At 40.0% G+C, this 22,952-nt stretch overlaps 1 protein-coding gene across 1 annotated transcript; it reads right to left on the bottom strand.

Annotated features, from left to right (window-relative positions):
- Positions 1-415: 415 nt before the first annotated feature.
- Positions 416-22,924, bottom strand: hibadha (3-hydroxyisobutyrate dehydrogenase a). Its single transcript, XM_003448871.5, has 8 exons — positions 22,779-22,924; positions 20,983-21,143; positions 20,728-20,837; positions 20,430-20,551; positions 8,873-9,006; positions 6,724-6,800; positions 2,108-2,264; positions 416-1,745 (listed from the first exon to the last, which is right to left on the bottom strand). The coding sequence occupies exons 1-8, from the start codon at positions 22,846-22,848 to the stop codon at positions 1,587-1,589; spliced, it is 990 nt and encodes a 329-aa protein (XP_003448919.1). The 5' UTR covers positions 22,849-22,924; the 3' UTR covers positions 416-1,586.
- Positions 22,925-22,952: the final 28 nt, after the last annotated feature.

Raw genomic sequence — 22,952 nt, forward strand, 5'->3', positions numbered from 1 at the left:
TTGGAGTGTCAGTGTGTGTGAATGTTAGATAGAAAGTACTTGGGTATGAATGGGTGAGAGATGTTGTATAAAGTGCTTTGAGTGCTTTAGTAGAGCAGAAAAACCCAATATAAGAACTAACATAAAACATGGTAAATGGACTAGAGTTAGTGGGACAGTCAAGAATTTTAAGAGTATCTCTGGTTATCAGGTAATATTACATCTGAGCTTCTTTCTTAGTGTAAAAACGCTGTATTCAATAAAATAATGACAATAATACTTCTATTAATATCAGGAATGCCTATTTTCATAGTTTGTGCATGTCAGTCATTTCAAAATGAAGCTAGCCATTTGAGCTTTGATTTAGTTTGATAGGTTGTAGATATTCTATAAAATAAAAATAAAAATGATGTTACAAGAAAATACAAACACTTAATACATGGAACAGCTTTTATTTTAGGCTACAGTGTGACTGGATCTGTTTCACAGTGCAAAGACAAACTGTAGACTTGTAATGAATTTTACTACAAAAAATGGCAGTCCATTCAGATTCCTCTTCAGTGCTACACAACAATATGAAATATGCACAGAGCAGGACGAATCCTTCCTCTCTGACTTTACACAGATTGTCATACACGCATAGAGGGAGAGAGAGAGAGAGGAGAAATATGGACTTGACAGAACATTTTGCAGTGATTAGAAAAAGTTTTAACAGCACTGGTCACAAAAATAATACTTCAGTGGCTCAATAAGCAGATAGAGAAAAGCAGTAACATTAAAGAGATTCTGTGACTGTATCAAAACAGCCCAGCACATCGCACTGCGACGCACGTGGTGCAAAAATAACCAGATATTTATCTCACAGTATAGTAGAGCAGAACTGGTCGATAAAGTGAGTAAATACTTGAATGGTGTACCAGAGAAGAAGATTTACTGCAACTTTAGTGTACTCATGAGGTAAAAAAATGAATTAAATGCAGTACTGAATAATGAAAGGAGAAATAAAATGTCAAAAAAACAAAAAAGTAACAAACTCAGTAAACGTTGAGCAAAAAGTGTGGCTTATTTTTGTAACCTTAAATGTAGTGCTGGTATGTAGGTATTGTAAGTATGAAGCAACCTCTTCACGCTCTTAGATTAAATTTCAATTATTATGTGAATCCATACCATTTTTTTCCTGACCTTTATAATTTAATATAAACAGGCTGAGGTAACTTGGGTAATAGGGTAACAGTCAAACAGCACAAATCCCCATAAAACAAAACCAAAAAGAACATAATCATGCTTTCACATTAATTCAGTTATTACTCATTACCCTGAAAACCACATATATTTTTCACTGTTACATGTAAGCCTGATCAGAGTCAGTTTTATGATTTCCTCCATATAGACAGAGGAGCATAAAGTGAAAATATGATTTAGCTAACGTAATGAGGGGACATGGGTCGAAATGGTATGACAACTGGGTAGCAGGTCTGTGCTCGACTGCAAGGCCTTAGCATCTCCTGAGCATACTGGGATAAGGGGCACAGGGTGTGTGCAGATCTGATGTGCGTTTCTGTGTATTTGTGTATTGTAACAGCAGAGTCAGTGTGCTCCCCTTCCATTCATTGTCCTTCCTCCTCACGCAGAAACTGGAACACGGATGAGAAATCCTTATTAGCGTAGCCGCGAGAGCACATGACTCGGTAGATCTGGTGAGCGAGGGAACCCAGAGGGATGGGTGTCTTAGTGTTGGTGGCAGTGTTTTGCGCCAAACCAAGATCCTTTAAGCACAGCCATGAGAAGAGAGGGACAAGCAGTCAGAAAAAGTGACAGGTGCAAATGGATCCTATGAACAGCTCAAGAAAACCAGTGTCCAGAAACATCTTTATTTTAGTGTGTAGGATATCATTAGATGATGAACACATACTGGATTAAAAAAAAAATTATTCTTGACAATTCTCTTCCTGTTAAAAGGGGGGTTCTTCCTCCCCACTGTACCCAACAACCCAAGAATTCTCTATGCAGATTCTTGGATTTCAGAACACTTTCATTATCAGTTTATGTATTGATAAGATGAACTGATTATTAAACACATCAGACACTAAGAATCACAAATAATACAACCAGAAAACAGGCTTAGTACCTTTGCCATTAGTGTGGTTCCAAAGCCGCCCTGGTAGTTGTTGGCAGAGGGAACTCCCTCCATTACTCCAGGGACAGGGTTGTACGTGTCGCTGGACCAGCAACGACCTGAGGACATATTTAGGATTTTTGCCAACAGCTTGGGATCCAAACCCAGTCTGCAAAAAGAAGAAAAAAGAGTTAAGTAAGTTCTTTGGACTATTTGTCTTTGACACGTGAAATGGTTTTATTTGTCTGAAGGTGTACAACACTAAATTACATTGCAACTAAATTACAGTTTTAACAATTCTAGCTGTTAATAGCCCAAATAACACCAAATATGGTGGTTTTAAAGAAACCTAAAACACCATATTACTATTACAATATGTTTCAGACAAAAAAAAAGTCAGAAAATTACTTTACTTTCAAACTTTTAGCATCTTAGAATGAGATGGAGAGGAAAACTTAAAAAAATGGTAGGCACAAACAAGGAAAGAGGAGTTATGCAAAATATAGGGAGGAAATGGGACAGAGTTGGGATGAAGAGGACCAGTGGGACATACGAAATGTGGCAAAAGGTGGGTGTGGGGGTGCCTGGTGATTGTAGTGACCCCCAATGAACCTTATGCCTCACTGTGACCATTCCTCAGTGTTAATGGTTGAAGGCTTTGTAATGCCGGCTAATGCAGTATTGATGTTTACCACTACATCTATCCTTCATCCCTCTTTCAAGAAAGTGGAGGAGGAGAAGTGGTTAAGCAGCACAGGGGAGCCATAAACCTTGCTGTCACACACAGAGGCACATTCTTAGCTCTGCTGCCCCATTTTGCAGCAACCTACTTTCATATGCAAGAGGACAAACCTCCGGGCTATGATAAGAAGTAACCAAAGGCAAATGAGACAAAGAAAGAGACTGAGGGTAGACAGACAGAAGCAATGAGTGAAACCGAGCAGGGAGGGTGTAACAACGGCGTCTGTGTCGACCGTTCAACATGCCATATTAATGGTTTTAAGGCCAGTATAAAGCTGACCACATCAAGTCCTGGCTGCCTCAGTTTACTGTTACTTACAGGCCTGTAACTCTATTCTGCTCTCAATATGACTATTAAACTATCATAGGTCTTTAAGGCCAGCACCCTCCCTCCTTCCCTCTCTCCACCTGGCTCTCATTCTGCCATTACTGCTGCAGTTTTATTAGCTGTCTACTAACTAATTAAGAAAAGGAATTGCATTTACACTCTCTCCATGTCTCTCCCTCCCCCCTTCCTCTCCCCTTCATCTCTTATGTGTCCGCTCAGACTCCCTAATTTTTTAACAAACAGTTTTGGAAGTGTGGCATGAGTGGTTCTGCACGCGCTGGGTTTTTTCTTCTTCTTCTTTTTTTTTTTAATGGTAGTCTAGCTCATGATAGCTTTCTTAGTTTATGTCTCTAAGCATCCCTTGCCATCCTGCTTCCCCTCTACCCTTCCTCCCTCTTCCATGCTGACACCTTCCTGTCTAAGGACTCATGGGGACATATGTTTGACATCGCACAAGCCCCCCCCACCCCACACACACACACACACACAAGCAAGCAAGCAGCCCCTCCCTGCGTTCTGGGTCAGCAGCTGAAAAGGTTACTGGCTGAGCTACAATAAAGCGCGTCCGAGCGCGCAGATCGTTTGTTATAGCGGCCATAGACGCTGACGGGGAGCTGTTGTCCTCTGTTAACGATAAATCAATGAAGTTCCCCTCTTGCTCCCATCACAGAGACACACACGACAAACTGTTCACACACACTCACACTCAGCTGCGGTTATTAGCTGACGCAGTGGTGTTGTTCCTCGCCTGCGGTAATTTGCGTGGAGAAGAGGACATGTCACGCTTTAACAAGATTGACATGGATAAGCAGACACGAGCGGTGTTGCTGTGTAATGCTGGTGCAGATAAAAAAAATTAAAAATTAAGAAAAAAAACCAGTAAGAGAGATGGCGCTGGAGATTCAAACGAGAGGGGAGGGTGATTATGTCCTGGGAGCTCTAGCAGGTGGAGTTCATTTGCAGCGCTAATATTAACCATCTCTTTCATTATGATTAGCTTCTCGATCTCATCAGACGCCACAAGAGAGGAAGCCCAGCCTCTTCCCCATTTAATATATCATTAAAGAGCTAACGAGCACATACACACACACACAAGCACTTACTATTCCATTTATAGAGGCAACAAGCACGTTTATCACGCGAGTTTAATCTTCATCTGAACATATGCTCACGATTCATCTCAACTATAGCGAGAGGAAGGGAGCGATGTGTTTGTGCGCATGTATGTTGTGGTGAACCTATTTCTGTCTCTCTGCTAAAAGGGTCTTGTTATAAACTCTGATTTGCATGTTGTTCTCCCCATAAAAAGAACAAAGGAGCAAATATGTGTGCTCCTACTTGGGCATCGGCAACTGCGTATTTGTACGCATGAATGGGCGCAGGCACACAGGTTTGCAAGGTGAACTGTAAAAGTGTCATATGAGTGTCACATGGGCCAGTCGTCTCTACTCTTATCTTCATATGTATCATTAAAATCACTGCTGCTCCTCTCCACTGCTCTATGATACTCTGTGCAGCTTTTCATCCTTCTTTTACTGACTGCTTGGCTGCTTTCAGATATTACAGCAGTCACCCAAAAAAAAAAGAAAGAAAAAAAATGGATTAAAATAATAAAATAAAGAATGTAAAGCAAATATGGATGGGAAGGAAAAGCCAAAAGCAAGGAATTGAAAATACATAGAAAGGAACGGTCTGCATGGGAGAGTGTGTTTGAGTGTGTGAGTGTGTGTGTGCTGATAATTGTCATGCGTGGCCATTCCTTGCACTAAGAGAACGTCACGCTCTGCTGGAGACGGCCCGAGCTTCCATCTGAGATCAACAAATTAGCTCCATGAACAGAACTCTGTGTGTGTGTGTGTGTGTCTGCCTGCATGTACAGGTAAGGAAACACACACACATATATTAAAGAAAGGGCAGCTCTATCAGGCCCAAGTCCAACATGATAAAATGTTATTGCCGTTTTCCTGCAAATTGCCTGTGAGTGCTTAGCCTCCTTTGTCTTGAATTGTGTCGGTGTGTGTGTCTGCACACATGCACCAAAGAGAGCGTTCTTTCTGCATAAGAGGCTGGGCCGCAATGCAGCATGGGAGATTTACGGGTGTGGGCTCCCTCTAAACGATGACAGTCTTTGTCAAGCCCTCTAATAAAGCCCCAGAGATTGGCTAGCAAGAAGAGGGGGAAACACACACACACACACACACACACACACACACACACACACACACACAATGGAATCAAGACTGAATATGGGTCAGTCTTGAAAAGATATGAAGATAATTCACAGTCAAAGTGAAGACATGCGGTAGTTAGTATTCCTATTTTTGTTATAGGAATACATTATAATGATGTGAATTGTGAGAAGTTGTAGTGGTAGAAAACTGCTGCCTTCAGTATATCTGGATGTAAATTTGTGTGTCTGTGTGTGTGTGCTTCAGAGACAGTGTGGCAATGTGTAAATCTGCGTTGCTCCCTTAATGCCTCCATATTTCAGAGGCCTAGTGAGGGGATTTATGTTCGACTGCTCATGCCAATTTTCCTCCTCTGTCTCAGCACAGATAAATCAGTCGCACTAACACAGCTGCACTGTGCAAAGAGGAATTCATGGACACTCATGAACACCCGTGCAGAAAACTCGATGCAAATACCATTTTACACTGTAAAGGCCGTAAAATCGCATTATAGCCAGACAGTAAACAGAAGAAACAGTCCATTATTGACAAGGAAAATGCATAAATAGAACAGAATATAAAATCTGAAAAGAGTATAAAATCTATAAAAACTGATGTATAAGCTTCCTGTATGCAAGCTGCACTTAAAAATTCTACAGACCAAAACAAAGTATGGGTGCTGTGGTGCATTTTAAGTCCTCACATGATTTCTAGTCAAAGATTGCAGTGCAATCCACAAGACTTCACATCCCATCATCCTCAGCTTCCTGGCCAAAGAAGCTTTGTGTCACGAGGAGGAATGATGAATGATGGGTTTTCTAGGTGGTGTTCAGTAGCAGAGGTGTGGCAGGATTCTGGTGAGAGCTCAATCAGCAAATGTAAATCAGACAATGTGGCTCCACCCCCTCATCCATCTCGCTTTACCAGAGGCAGCTCTGACTTGGGGCAGGGCTGACCCCTTCGCACTCCCATAAACTACACACACACACGCGCATGCACCCACACATTTCTAAACCTGTATTGTAGTAGTAAATTACAGTTACAGCTACATCACTGGCGTAGTAATTGACCTTACTGTGACAACTATATCTAAGGGCAATAATAGCAGAGTTAATGTGTGGCTAAAAGGTAGTAACCTCAAAATATGCCCTTGTAATTTCACTGTACTTGTTCTTTCGTTTTTGCAAATTCATCAACAACAATAAGGAAATCTGGATCTGGATGTACTGAATCCCGGTACACCTATGTTTGATAATGAACTCATATGCATCCCTGTGTTAGTGCTACCCACAGACAGCTATCTCTACACTAACCATTCCCATGTAAATGAATCCACTGATCATACACTTCCTTCTTATTTTATCTTTTAGCAGAGCATTTGCTTACAGTACCTGATACCAAGGTTCATGGTCTCTGCGGTCCCAATCATCCCAATTGCCAGCAGCATATTGTTGCAGATTTTAGCTGCCTAGAAGGGTGTGAAATAAAGATTATTATAAAGGAATTATTATGTATTATGTAAGTATGCAAAACAAAATATAACACACAACAGTAAATCTCAGATGATCTGACTCTGGAACAGACGAGTGAAACACTTCTATGGCCACTAATCCTTAAATGGTACATTTTTAATAGTCATCTTTGGAGTAATGGGATCATTTCAATTATTTTAAGACTTCTTTTCAAGAAAATCCAACATATTCTATCATTTTAGATGTTTTTTGGTCAAATCCAATCTGGCATTTCTTTTGTTATGGTTGATAACTAGGATAATAATAATAATGACTTGGTCCTGAAGGCTTTTTTCCCTCTCAACCATGGAAAGGATCCTGGAACAAACCAGCACTATTGTTCTCAGCGGCTGTCCGGATGTTGTTTTTTTTCCTCAAAATGCATCAAGCTGTTGAGTTTCTCACTTCTATTGTTCTTGCCATCTCTCTGTTGGATTTGCAGTTTAAAGACGGTCTGTTTCACTTGCAATGACAGCTCCTAGATTCAACAACAGCTTCCAAATGGAAGCGCCACACTTGGAATAATCCCCATACATGTAGCTAATGAAGAAATACTGAAGTAGCCCACCTCTATCTCCAAAACAGTTTTTAAGTGAATTATCCAATTATAAATGAGGCCCAACAATCTGGACTTCCAGCCCAATATAGCCAATATAGCAAATTACCTTTTAACATGTAAACAAAACATGTCTATCCATAATAGACAGATTTAGTGTTAGTTTGAAGTTTGAGTAGACTTTATTTTGGGGGGTTTCCCAAGTCACAGACTTCATTTCAGTAAAACATGCTAATCCCATTGATATGCATGGGGTAACACATAGTATAAATAATGTAGAATGTGCAAGTAAACAAACATAGCATGTGGACACTAAACATCAACAACACATGTCTCTGTCTGTCAAATGTACAAATATATATAATTGTGGGATTTGTATAAAATATTTGTATATGCCATATAGACACAACATCTTAGGAAATGTTTATGCAGAGTTTCATCTGGACTGGTCCACTCATCTAAGATGACATAGGGAATATACATACATAAGATCCTTTGGATAAATCATTATGAAAATAAATTACTGGAGGAATTATAATAATATGGAAGAGGTTATGTTCTTATAAAACTATGTTATTAATGCTGTAGCATTTATGGGGAGATTTACTAAACAGTGGAAATTTGTGTTCAGAAAGGTTCTGGTCAAATTAGGTGCAATTATTTAAGTGCATTTTCTACCCATTACAGCACGATATTTCAAAATTGCATAGTCCAGCATGTTAAAATATTATTATAGATGATGCTACATGCAGCAGAAACAACTAATACTTTTATAATTATAGGAGTTATCATAAGAAATCATAATTTGGCTATTCTAGCCTACATTTATTCTGTTTATAAAGTTGATAGAAGTTTTGTTGCTGGTGTTTTTGTTTGTTTGTTTGTTTTGTTTTTCTTTAACGCAACATCAGAAATCTGGAGTAAACGCTGTGTGCTGTCCATGGTCCTGAAATGTGAAACACAATTGGAAATCTGAATCTTGTTAAGCTATTCAGGTAAGGTTTGTTTGGGATTTGTAAAACGTGAAATTAATAGTTGATTAAAGTTGTGTTTGACTTCTGAAAAATGAACCAAAGCCAGTGGGGTGCAAAACTTTTTGGAAGAGCTATTATTTAAAGAGTTTTAATTGGAGGTTCTAAACAGTTTCCAATATACTCCAGCAAATATGATATGTACTGATAACTACATATTCTGGCAAAAAGCACAACATGAGTAGAAACTTACAAATCTCACTATATAGTTATCTGCTCAAATTTTGGAAGCTATTGTAAACATATATATAGAAAAAGACCAGACTTTCAAATGTCCACACTTTTCCATTGATAATTTTTTGCCTTGGCTTCCTATAATTTTGTCCATAGTGTCTTAGAAGTACTGGTTGAGGCATCAAATGTCATCCTCATGCCTCTGATGTCCCTGTGTGAAATGCTGTTTGTATTTACGCAGTCATTATGTTTAGACATTCCTTATTACCTGTCCAGTGCCGACCTGTCCGCAGTAAATAACATTTGCTCCCATGCAGGTGAGCAACTCCTTCGCTGCGTTGTATTCCTCAACCACTCCGCCTACCATGAAGGTGAGTTTGGCCATGCTGGCAGCTCCAACACCTAAACACACCACATGTTGATATTAACATTAACTGAGGTGAGCACATCACTGATAAGACACACACATTTCACATATTGATGTCTGGTCTTTAACAGTTCAACACAAATGTGCAGACCTGCAAAATACATGAAATAGTTAATGAAAGGTGGAACAGAAAGTTCAGGTGTGGATACGTGTTGAACTAAAATATGTGAATTTTCCACACGAGACATAATATATCAGCCATATGACTGGTTTAACACTACCAACTGTGTCTAAAAGGTCAGCTGTGCTCTGTTCTCTGTGTGCATGTGTATGCCAAACTCTTAGTGGGACAGACGTGTTAAGTAGTGCTGTACCAGAGGGACAGAGGCATCTTTAAAAGCCGATTGTTGCCATCATCCACTGCACAACTCTCATGGGATCCCTTGGCTTTTGTCTCGTCACCCCTTCTCTTTCATATACACACACACACGGACACACGAGCAGCTGTGCCTGAGGCCAGCCCCCCACCTCATGGGGGTATCATTGACAGGCGTGAGGGGTAATTAACTTTACACTTTATCATGTTCAATTAGGCGTCCCTCCCCGTGCCTGATGGCTTAAGGAGCGTGCCATGTTGTAGGAGGCAACCTCACCCCACTGACTCACACCCTACCCTCTCCACAGGGTCCTTAATGCTGAAATAACCTCTTTTCAGAGTAGGCTGAACCCAGCCGGTCTGAGTCTCTTATGCAATGGCTCCTTTCCCTGTATGCTTCAGTGATTAGCCAGTGTCACACTAAGAGTGGCGGGATAAATACACACACACGCAAAGTAGAAAAAAAATACACCAAGGAAGTACTTTTTAACAATCATTGTTAATAAATGGCAAATTAATATATAATTAGAATTTAGTCAGGATGCTTTTCCGTTTAATAAAATGTAAGTGAAAAATATGTTATAAAATGTTATAATAATGTAATAATAATAACATCTCACTGGTTAATAATTTGTCTGTAAACCATCTAGAAACATTTTCTGTAAAGTTGCACCAAATTTTTTCTTAAACTTAAAAAATGGTTAGTAAACACTATGCAGAACATATATAAACATTATGTGACTGGCTACTATGCAGTTAAAGCTGATTATTATTAATATTTGTCTAAATAAACAAATATGCTTTTGGGACAGCCTAAATCACCAGATTATGAACCCGGAGACAAGAATAAGAATAAGAATAAGAATAACTTTATTTATCCCGAGGGAAATTCTTTTGTCATGTACATGCTCAAAGCAGCAGGAGAGACAGAGGAACAGATAAATAAGATGATATACAATAAACATATACAAACAAGCCCCCCCCCCAACAAAAAATATGTTTTTGTTGAAATACCAACAAAAACACAATGAGAATAGAGCAGCATAAAAAAATATGTTATTATTTATTTTTCCTGTAAGAAAAAAAGAAACCAAGAGGAAAGAGTACAATGAGGATATGTAGTTTGACTGTCTTTTATGGGTGCCATCCACCCTTAGTGAAAGCCCTCTTAACAGTGAAAGCCTAATAATGTCAGTGTTAATAATTAAAAGGGAATTACTGGGGACAAAGCAGCTGACATCTAATTGTTAGATGTCACTGCAGAGGCAAGGAAAGGAGAGGAAAGACAGGATTTATACTAAATTTCCATTGCTCAAATACCCCCCCCCACCCCCACACACACACACCCCTTCTTTAATTGGCTGTGCTGTTGTCACATATATGATCATGCCACTACACTGTATGTGTGTGTCTGTGCATGTGTATGTCAGTGATGAGCTGTCAGAAGGTCATTAGGGCCACATAATGAAGCCCAAAGCCCACGCTGCAGCAGCTGCATACGGACCACAGCTAACATGCGCTCAACATACGGCCACCACACACACCAATCATACACACATATGGTCCACAGACATGATGGATTTTTTTCCCTTCTTGCTATTTGATGTCTTCTTATTTATTTGCTTGGATTCTTTTTAGCATAATTGATTCAAGTTTTATTTGATGTAACAAAGTTTCTATTTAATGGCAGAACAGCTCAGTTTTTTTTAGTCTAAAAAAAAGGGAAACTGCATTTTACTCCAGCATCAAGCACACAGTGAACAGTGTGGCGTGCAGTGAAGTCACAGAACTCTCTTCACATTTTCATTAAAGTAATGGAAATAAATAAATAAATACATGAAAAACATTAATAATAATAATCATAATAATAAGTACAATTAACAGCACTTTTTTTTTTCTTCTGATATTTTCACCATCCCTTTTTTGCAGTTTCTATGCTGCAGGCTGAGCCACACACACACACACACACACACACACACACACACACACACACACACACTGAGAAAGAGCAGTGTGACAACTGTGCTGGTTCATTAGTGGAGATCACTGTTTGCGGACGACTAAAGAGGAGATTATTGATAACACAGTCAACGTGCTGATCGATATATCTCACTGAGGAGAGAAAGAAAGCGAGTGAGCCAAAAGAGAGCAAGAGAGAGGGATAAAGAAAGAAGTACGAGCAGAGAGCGGTGCAGAGATGACAGCAAAGAAGGAAAATGATCTCTCTCTTTTTACCTCCCAGCATCCCTCCCTCAAATTAACTAATCACCCATAATAAGCTCTTATGATGTGTAGTGGATTTCTATAAGGAGTGACACCAGGATGATCGAAGATCCTTGTTTGTAGCAGAATAACACATCATTAGCATAACAGTGTGTGTATGTGTGTGTGTTACTGTGTGTATACACTGTGTGGGTATCAGTGGGTCCATTCTTTGTGCATGGGCTGAAGTGCATTTGTGTCTGTACGTATGTGTCTGTATAAAGTGTGATTTTAATATTGTGTCTATGCGGTGAATGTACTTTCATAGGGTATTTATTGTGTGTGGTGTATGTGTGAGGGGACGTCCCGTTCTCGGGCCGGTCCTGTCAGAGACGGATTAAAGTAGAATCCTAATGAGGCTTCCTGAGCGCCGGGTATGCTGGCTCATCCATCCCAGCGGGAGTGACAGTCCTGGATCATTAGCACTGCACAACTACACAACGCCCCCTAGGGGGAAGGAGAAAAGGTGTGTGTATATGTGTGTGGGGTTGGGGGGCACCTATGATAGAAGATTCAGGGTAGAGACAGTAATGGAGGGATGAGGATGCTAAGAAGATATCCACAAGGAGTGACAAAACAACTATATATTGAATAATAAATGGAGGCATACACAATTATGCCAGAGTGCTACAAACAATACACAATGTCAACTCTTTCAAGCACTCCAAAAAAATTGTAGAGTGGCATGTTCATCTTTATTCCCAAACTGGTATGCAATACTTTCCTGGGAAATAACTCCCTTGAAGCAGAACCACCACCTTCCTCGGTCACGTTCTTTTACCAACATCCAGGGGACATGTTTGGGTTGACAGAGTGGTGGATGCCTTCCTCCTCTCCCCAATATCAACCAAAGTAAATATTCTCAGACCGAGCTGAAGTTTTCTGGACTATTAACTTTGACTCTGACATAAAAGGTTGAATGAAAGGAGAAAAAAAAGTGTCTCTTAAAGCATTGTAGAAAGGATGGAAGGGCAAGACATTTAATGTGCTTATTTGAGTGTCTGTGAGGCCCATGCAAGCCCCTTTATCTCAAATCCTCTATTACCAAAAGACTACTTAATAAGCAAGCAATCAAGCGCCGTTAGGACAGATGCTCAACAGCAGGCTTCGATGACAGCCTTTAACCATGAACATAAGAGACTGAAACTACTTGTGTGAGGGCAAAGGAAGATCAGAGAAAGAGCTCTGGTTTGGGCTGTTTGTAGTAAATGCTAAGTTCATTAGCACTTCTTTCATTTCACACGAAAGAATCAACCAAAGCAATTCATGACAGCCATATAAGCCTTTTAAAACTGAGCCTTTTTTGAAGTGGTGCGTGCAAGTACAAAGCAAGTGACAATAAGCGTGCACATGTGCACGCAGTATCTGTGCACGTATGCGAGTATCAGAGGCAGGTGCAGATCTCAGAGTTGGCCGCCAGTAAGACGTCAGTTGGAGCTTCTGAGGCTCCGTCTCGGAGTTACGAGCCGCATGTAAACCAGTAGCCACTTTTTATTGGTGGTGGGTTTAAATTAAACTACATTTGTGAATATGAGGCTACACAAACAACACAAAATGGCAGACACACATGCACACACAAGAAGGGATGTTCCCAGTGTTTGGTAATGAATGACGCATTTGACAACGTTCCACAAGCCTGCTTTTTTTTTTCCCCGCGGAGAGATTAAACGGAAAAACACTTGGAGCAAAGGCAACACCTATAATATCATTAGAGCTCCACCAAACACACAATTTCCTCAAATGATAATGTAACTGCTCTTACTGAAAGAATGCCACGAAAGCTTTAAGGATACGCCAGACTTCATATCACACCTCTGAGTTTGAATGTGCTTGGTATAAACAAACTCTGGCACTGGCAATAGACTAGACTGTTTGTCTTTAACTATATGCACATGCAAAGTTACTCTGGCAAAACCACAGTCATCTATAATTCAGAATGAAAAGTGCCTTCACACTTAATAGAGTAACAGGCTTAAATGAATAAGAGTTGACTGCTTAGAGTTAAAATCAGTGGGGTAGGATGTTTACAGGCCAACAATGCAGCCTCATGTGATCCACCATCATAATTACACGCGAGAGCAGATCTTTTTCTCAAACAAATTAAAACCCTGAATGGGCCCCCGTAAAAAGTGGAACGGATATCGAGTAAATAAGTGAAACAGGACGAGGGTGTGCGTTAGCCCACATCGGCAGGAAAAAAATCAGCAGTTTCAACAGTTTTTTGCTGCCAATTTTACTAATGCCACTCTGTTGTGTTAAAAACAGACACTTTATCAGCTCCACTTAACGAGCACAGCCCCATGAGAACTGACTCCTGCACACATATACTCTGTGAGAACCTCGTGTGAGCAGGCGACTGCAAAAAGTTTGGGTTTGGGGAGAAAAAATTTGAGAAAACAAAATTGTAGCATGTAGAGTTACGACAGTCTTAAGAATTTGGTTTGCAGTGCCTGTCCACTTACCATCGGGTCAGGCCTCATCATGATCATCACCATTATTATCATCATCATCATCAGTAACTGATCTTTTCCAGAGGGGAGTACCTGGTCAATGGTAAGTGACAGAACGGAGCGAGCAAGAGAGAGCCACAATCAATCCTTTGCCCAGCCCAATGAGACTCATCTAGGATAGACCAAGTTAATAATGATCCTCAATTAGGCTGTTAGCAGGCAGAAACAAACACACACACACACACACACACACACACACACACTTTTCTACAGACAAAATGTTAATTCACAAGTAGATGAGTGACATGCAGTGTGACGTTTGGGCTACGTTTGATGGACAGAGACTTTTTGTATGACATGTAGACCAGCTGACTATTTGTCTGCACGCTCACGTCCACAGCAGATGACACGGGGCAGAGTTGTGAGAACCAGTCTCCCAGCTGCTGTGGGTCCACCTCCATCTGGAGCATAGGCTAGAACCCCCACATCACCACCGCTCCATCATCGTCATCATCACCCTGCCTGGTCACTTAACCACCCTACACACTCCCTCACTCCCCCTCCATGTCACCAGGGCCTGTCAGCAAGACGCTTGTTATGCTAATCTAGTCTTTGGACGATGGCCACTCTCTAGTGCTGGTTAGCCATGACAGACTGCGACAGCACCACCCCCTGCCTGTCCAACCTGATTCCTTAACTCAGTCTTAGAGTCCCCACCAACCTTCAGGCTCATCTTCTTAAATAATTCTATTCTCAGACTGGATTAGGTTTCACAAAAACATTTAGATTGGGTTTTAATGAGAGACACAAGTGCTACCCTATTAGTGTCCTACCTATCACACTATGTTGCATTTCTAGATTTTTGCCAGTTTTTCTAAAATACCAAAGTGAAATATCTATAAAAATACAGCACTAAACATACATGGATAAATATATAGTGTAAAAAGTTTTAAAAACAATTCAACAAAGACAGAAAATACAGACATATAGTGTAAGCTTTTGAAAGCTGTGCTGTAGTAAGGCAACACAACAGTGAAATGGTGCAGAGTGATTACAAATCTATGTTAGCTGCTTACTATTGATTAACGGATACCAGTGCTAGATTTTTCAATCAGATTCAGGGACAGGCAACAAAATTTAACAAAAGTTGGTAATTTTACCAACATAGCCATGAAATTAATCAAATGTTTAAAACAAAAATAGACTTGTTTTTGGAGATGTCATTAATCAATAAATAATCTCCAAGAACCAAAGCACAAATACTTTGTTACTTTATGTAAGGAGAGTATTCAGGTATTTGTACTCCAGTATTTATTTTTTTTGGACAACTTATGTTTACTCCTTACATTTTATATATGCACTTTCTACTCCTTACATTTTCAAAAAACCCCAAACACATTACTTAAGGTTAAGCAGAATCATCTATAGGGTTTAACTGGACTGGAAGGAGTGCAGGTGTTCGTAAGTTGTGGTAATGTCGTAAGTGTCAGGTAATTTCAAATGCAACATTTCTATCAGCTCAACAAACATCAGCAAACACACAAACTGTTTGTGTGCAGTTGTAGGTACAGCTGTTGTATTTCCCAGGGAGAGAACTAACTTCACTCAGAGATGGAGACAAATGTAGGAAGACAGACAGAACAGGGCAGGACAGGATTTAAAGCTAAGGACTGCTCACTTGATAAACTAAAAATTTAAAGCTTGCATGTAATGTCATAATTTTAATCACATATTGGATTTGTATATGATCTGTACTGTGGTGAATTCACAGTAAAGCACTGTGTTGGACTGGTGCACAGTGGCTGTGGTGCTCATGGTCAGGTTTAGGTTGCATCAAGTGTAGCAGGGATGAATTTGCGTTTAAGCTGATGATGCTTAGATTTATTCACTGAATTCAGGCTTTATACCAATTGTATACCTTCTAGTATAAAGGCAGTATAAACAGCATAGCGCCAGTGTAAGGAATGGACAACAGCCAAGACAGCTGTGAAATTGCTGACATATTGTTGAATTCAGTTGCGTAAATCTACAAAGAGCAGCAGGTCAGCTGATCACAGCCTGCACACTACGAAAATCTACTAAAGCTCACAATGGAAGTTATTGGGAGTTGTGATTTTTTTCCCTATGCTGAGACACTACACAGATCTTAGTGCTCGCCCACCTGCTGGATCCCACTGTAACCCCTGACTCTACTCATTTTACTGTTTAGCTGTGGACAGTAAAATGTAGTCCCCCACTACAAAGTAGGGCAACAGAAAATAGTTATATTTTAAAATGATCTTTCAGTGCTTATGTCCTACATAACAAATTTAAGATGAGTATGTTTTGGAATTTGGACTTGAATAAGGTTTGTATTCACATCTACTAATATTATTTTATTATTATATTAATATAGCACAAGGTTCAATTTCCTTTGTACAAAAATGGTTAGTAAAATTATCCTTCAATGAGCTACTTTTTACTTTCTTAATTTGAGTACATTTCAGAGGCTGTACTTTTTCCACCTCTGACAATCTCAAAGAATTTCAGCTTCAGCAGACTGTGAGTAACATTTCAGGGCTAGAGTGAACGAGTGAGTGGTTTTCTGCAAATCTCTAGAGACAAAAAACAACTTGGTCCCTACTTTATGATAAATTGTGGCTAAAGAAATTAAGATTTGTAAGTACCACAATGACACATTGAAGACTATTTCAAGTATCACAGTTGAAAACTTCCAAAAATCAAGTTTTGAATCGGTAAAATGTAACCAAAGGAGTTAGTGTTACATTTTGATAGTTACATTTACAACAAGGGTTTATTGGCCAGCTTTTCCCCTGAGCTATGAACTCTATCACACAGTCTTCATCAGACACTGGAGTTTGCCCACTTCTCACTTAACTGCTGACATGAGGGTGAGTCACTGGTCAAATTTAATTTGTAATGCCTCTGGTCCATGTTTGCTTAAGAAATGCACAAGAAAAGCTTTTTCCAACTACTATTACAAGAGAAAAAGCTTTCCTGCTTTACAATTAAAAAGTCTTCAGGAAAAGGTAAACTAATAAATGCTAATAATCTTAATTATACTGCTTTTTCTGTTTTATCATTTGTGCATATCATAGTTTAACCCATAGTCAAAGCTGATTTTTTTGGAAGAAGCTCTAGAGGACTGGAAGTGTTGACTGATGAACAAACTAGCGCCAGCCTTGGCTTGAACAAGCTCCTACAAGCTGGAGGATGACGTTCAAACTGTCAGCAAATGACACACTGCAAAGCTAAGGTTGAGTTGATGTGGTATGGATATGATTAGAGTGGTGTTGAGACTCAGCCTAAATAGGTAGTTAGCTGAGAATTATAAGACCTCGCAAACAAGCAACATTAGCCCAAATTCCTACAGTCCCACAGCAGCTAGGCTGCCTCTTGCTTTCATTTGCACCGACAGCTGACTTTCCCAGCACTGGGAAAAACACAATGAAAGGTTTTTAGGGCCTTTTTAAAGCCATCGTCCGTTAGCAATGTGGCAGCCCACCATGGGCACAAAGACACAAACACAGGCATTCTGGGTAATTACTGCTAACGACCCACCGCTTGTCAGCCAGACCTCCTATTTTTGCCATCGCTGTGCCAACACCCTTGGCCTGTGACATCAGAGCTTGTTTTGTTGTGGGTCAACTTTGCATGTGGATGCTTTTAATGACTCCAGACAGTGACAGACGTGTGTTGTGTGTGCACAAGCAAACATCAGCATGCATAAAGAACCACAATGTAAGTTAATATAATTGTGTCTGGATAAAAAAAGATGTTCAGAGAGTGCAGATAAGAACATTTGAACACACACTGTGTGTGTGTGTGTGTCCACGTATGTGTTTGCGTGTACCAGAACACAGCTGGCTGTGGCACTGCACAGCTGGCTAGTGCAGGGCTAAAGCCAAGATGTTGGTCAATGTGCAAGAATGGAAGCCAGCAGGATGCCCATGAGAAGAAAGTGAAAGTTTTTTTGACTGCTCTTTTTAAGAAGGGTTATGACTGTGCAATTCAGATCCCACGCCTGCCTGCCAAACCTCTAGTGACGCACACAACATACAAACACACATTTCTGTGTAAAAAACACCACCTCACACAGCACAGAAAAGGGATTTATTTTATGTCAAAAGAAATTCTACATTAAAAATAAAAACAATGCTCAAACCACAAAAAGAGCAGCCTGTGTCTGCAAAAGTTTAAGAGTACAGCAGATCACGGCAAGTCTGCTCAGAGGAAAACTGAACCAGTTCTGACTGGATAACACTTTGCCTTAAGTCAGTGAGATCAAACATGTTCAAATGATAGAGTGATATAAGTGATACTCAATGACAGAAAACTGTGAGAAGTACTTTAAATTAAATATACTGATACCATTTATTAGGCTGATACAAGACATGTATGTTTTTTTAAGTCAGATGACATATTTTCACCTAACTTTTAATTTAAACTATCGTTCTTTTACTAAGCATACTGTACCAGTATAACCAATATTAAATAATTATTCTCAGAACTAAGGCGTTTTCATCCACATTTTCCCCCTGTCTCTCTCTCTCTCACACTCACACACACACACACACACACACACACACACACACACACACACCTAACTCAAAAGTATGACAGTGCCCTGTTTGGGTAGGGTGCCATCTCCTGGTTGGAACAGAGCATGTAACTGCCCAGAGGTGTGTAAAGCAGGGCAATGGGGTTGGGAGGGTGGGGTGAGGGGGGTTGTTAAGCTGTCTGAAATTGGTTACCAAGTTGTCACTGGGACATTCTTTCACAACCTGTCTTTACAAGTTTGGCTTGGCAACACCACCGAGATGAGATAGATGTCCCCGACCAAATATATCTCATTTACAACAACAGGAAAATAACAATCCTTAGATTGTAGAGATTGGATGCAGTGAAAGCAAAGGTGCAGTTTGCCATCACACTTATTCAAAAACTACATGGCTGAGTTTCATTAAACTTTGTGGAAAGGTTAAGTATGAGTAAAGGAGGGACACTTTCATTTTTATGTGGATCTGGATAACTTTTTTAAAATAGCAAAATAAGGCATGTGCCTTGGCGGGGGACTATGCTCACCGAATGCATAAATAAATGGATCAAAACTATAATTTATTATCAAAAATGCATTTTTCTACTTAGAATGTGCTGGCACTGTGCTCTAAAGTCAGTACCTGGATTTCTGGATATGACTTATGAATGTCTAATGTTACACTGGATGGGCAGGTGCATATAAGGAAAGAATGTCTAGCTGCAGAGACCTGCTAGGTAGCAGGTAAATCATTGGTCACCTCAAGCCAGTTAAAGAGGCCTAGTAAGGAACAGGAGAGGAAGAACGTTGACAGGGGACTGCACACAAACACTGTCTATAGTGTTTAAACAGTATATGTGCTAAGGCAGAGTAACAAGCTTAAGGCTCTGATCTCACTCACTGCAGTCGCTCTGTGCTGCAGACGCCAGCTGGTAAACATGCCAAAAATGGGCTAAGTCTATGTTTGTATGGGAGACCGCGGGAGTTTCAGGGTTACGAATTAAAGATTGTGCAATAAAAAGGAAACAGACCGTGATCAGAGTTCGTACTCTGACATGCAGGGGTGTCAGCATGTTGAAATCCTTAACTGCATACCTGAATCAGAAGAACTTTGTGGTTGTGTATGCGAAAGAGAGAAAGAAACAAAGACAGAAAGACTGAGAAAGATGGACAGTTTTACTGCGATGTATCTCCTTCATGTCTTATCTTCCTCTCCCCCTCTTCTCCTGTCCTCCATGTGAGGGCAGTTTCTCTCTTCTTTATGACTCTTTATCTGACATGAAAGGCACTAACATGGGATACCCGCCATTACGGCTCCATCAACATGAAAAGCCCTGACATGGGATTCTCCACTGCAGCTCAGCCCATTAAGGACGACTGGCGATCCTGTGCTCTGTCAAGAAGCTGTCACAAGTAGACAGCGCCAACATAATGAGGACTTAAAACCTTAACCTTGCCTTTAAGACCCCTGGTCAAAAGCTGCAATAAAAACCTCAAGAGGGCACCTACTGGCTGGCCCGCTCAGTAATTACAACCCGTGTCTGAGCATTAACCCAAAAGGTCCAATAGTTTAGATATACAAAAGAGTGTGAGACAGTTCAGAACTAAGGTTGAAGGGTCACAGGCCTAATACCGTGGTTGGCACAGTTGAATAAATAAACCAGCTGCCTAATTCTACTTTTCACAATGCCAACTAACTTCTCTCTTTTTCTTTGTGTATTTCAAATCAAGAATGAGCAAATCAAAAACACATAAATCAAGGGAAAGACTTTACAGAATTGAAGACACCAATTGAGGTGTGCTTGCTTACTAATAATTTGTTAGACACAATACCTCCTGACACTGGGGCATCCATGAACACAGCACCCTTCTTCTCTGCAGCAACTGCCATTTCTCTAGACACAGCAGGATCAATCGTGGAGGAGTCAATTAACAAGGTCCCCTTCTTTACCTTCCTGCACCGAGTAAGAGAGAATAAATGAACACAAGGAATATGGTGCTCAAACTAAGTCCTATCTATTTTTTAAACACGATGAAATCTCCACTTACCATTTATAGATTTTAAAAATACAAGGAGAAGATACATGAATGTCACAGAAATCACAGAGACACCAACAATAAAATTTCTTACTTGAGGATGCCATTTGGGCCTGTGTATACTTCTATGACGTTGGGACTAGAGGGTAGCATGGTGATGATGCGGTCTGCTTTCTCTGCAACGTCTGCTGGGGAGTCCACTACCTGAAAACCATCACCACAAAATACCCGACTTGATTTTGTGACAGCCTGTCAACTGTCGCGCAGTCCATTTTAAGAGAAGCTGTAAATTATTGCACAAATAAGTGTTTACATGTGTAAATGCAATGTGTTACTGAGGGTTTATTACCTGGGCACCAGTGTCCTGCAGCTCCTTGCAAGACTGAGGAAAGACATCGGTAGCAATGACAGGATACCCATTTTTTAACAGGTTTTTGGCCATGGGACTGCCCATGTTTCCCAGACCAATAAATCCCACTGGTGTCTTTGAGGCCATTGATCGTGTTGATACTGTTGTAAAAACAAGATTTAGTTGAAATCAGGAGCAAAATCACGAAATCTGAATGAAGACAATACTGCTTTCTACTGCAGGAAGTGCTGTAGACATTTCCCTATGACTAATACCTAGTGTAAAATTCTAACATTATCCAGAAATAAATTAACTAATTAAAAGTGGTTAAAAATATCTCTGATCTCAGTCAGTCCAGTCAGGCTATTAACCACTTCTAGCTTAGCCAAGATCCAGACAGGTTAAAACACAATGGAAACTCTGGCAGTAAACCAACCAGACTGCAACAACAGGATTAGGAAGGGAAGAAAAAGCACAAACGAAAGCCCTAAAGCTTGAATTCAGCCAAGTCTTCACCATACTCAGGAGACCAACTTCTCCCATCTCTCTGTAACACTTAAATGACGACACAGTATTCTCCAGTGCTGGACTAAAATGACCACACTTCAAAGCTTCAAGTACTGGATACTTAACAATGAATAAGCTTTGTGCTAATGACACACTGACATCTAATGCAGAGGCATATCTATTCAGAGCTCTACAAAAAAAGAAAAAAAAAAAGAAGATGAGGATGCTTTATGGTCCATATTGAAAAACACATTTACCACTGCACCAAAATCCTCAATTAAAATCTCTCATGTCAAAATCACCATATATTTTATGGAACCAAAAGGTACTACACAACAGAAAAAAGTGTCATCTTATTCTGCAGTATAAGATGACAGCACCTTATTTTTTTTAATTTTTTTTTTTTACACACTGAATTTTATTCCAATATTGCATCACTTTATTAGTATAATAGCACAGTGCATTACACTGAACTGCCAACGGCAACTTTTAATAAAACATTAATACTTATAACAGGATGTTACTTTCTGAGGTATCGCTTGCTATACATGGCTTCTAAGGTAGCACACTCAGCTGATGTAACACAGTACAGCACATGTTTGGTTCTGAAACATTTTTAAAACGGCATTTAATTCAGAAACATATAAACCAGATAATAGAAAGTGGAGTGAATACATTTATTTTTTTTATTTTTTTATTAATTGCGCACCAATTATTAAATTAACTGAGTCATGCCAGTACATCAATCTATCTGAATAACTTTTAATTTGATTTATAGAAATTTAATATGGTTACAGCCCATTTAAAGAGGTTGATGGGTTATCTTCTAAACCACACTAATATCATTTAAATCAATATTCACTGTAGATAATTCATAAGAAACAACCTAGCGTGTCTTGTGTGCACTGTGGGAGCCATGAACAGAGTATGTGTTTGCAACAGTGATGCAATGCAAGCTAGTGTTTTTATGTAGTGCAGATTTGTGAGTGGCAAATAAATATTCATATGAACTACCTAAAACCAACATATCGCAAATTCCTACTGAGGTCCAAAATTAGCTTTTCGTGCCATTGCTATTTCAGTGTGCTCGTCTTCGTTGCGCATAGTGATGTTTCACTTGGTGACATCGTCCACACTGCAAACACCTAAGTATTCATACTTTCTTCAGGGGGCTAACGAGCTAGCTAACAAGTACAGGACTATTCCGCCTGAATTTACCTGTGAACACACATTCGTAAATGAATGAAACGGCACGAAAAAAAACCCGTCAACATAAGCGAATACATTACCGAAGGCAACGTCGACATGCTTATTCCACCTTAACCATATATATCGAGACCCTCTGAACAGCGAAGCCATACTTCTTTCCCCTTGACCTCGGCGTACGGTGACAGCTGTCAGAGCCAGGAAAGCTACGCCGAAGGGTTATGATCGACAGCATTTTACACCAATCGTAACGGGGG

This window comes from Oreochromis niloticus, linkage group LG22 (genome assembly GCF_001858045.2).
Source record: "Oreochromis niloticus isolate F11D_XX linkage group LG22, O_niloticus_UMD_NMBU, whole genome shotgun sequence".
Classification (NCBI taxonomy): Eukaryota; Metazoa; Chordata; class Actinopteri; order Cichliformes; family Cichlidae; genus Oreochromis; species Oreochromis niloticus.

Bases quoted from the DNA above. Each gene is read 5' to 3' on its own strand.
- hibadha (XM_003448871.5), bottom strand. From the start codon at position 22,848: ATGGCTTCGCTGTTCAGAGGGTCTCGATATATATGGTTAAGGTGGAAT. The intron at 20,552-20,727 runs GTAAGAAATTTT...TACTCGGTGCAG, and splicing joins GGCCCAAATGGCATCCTCAA to GAAGGTAAAGAAGGGGACCT. The intron at 6,801-8,872 runs GTAATAAGGAAT...ACACCCTTCTAG, and splicing joins GACAGGTCGGCACTGGACAG to GCAGCTAAAATCTGCAACAA.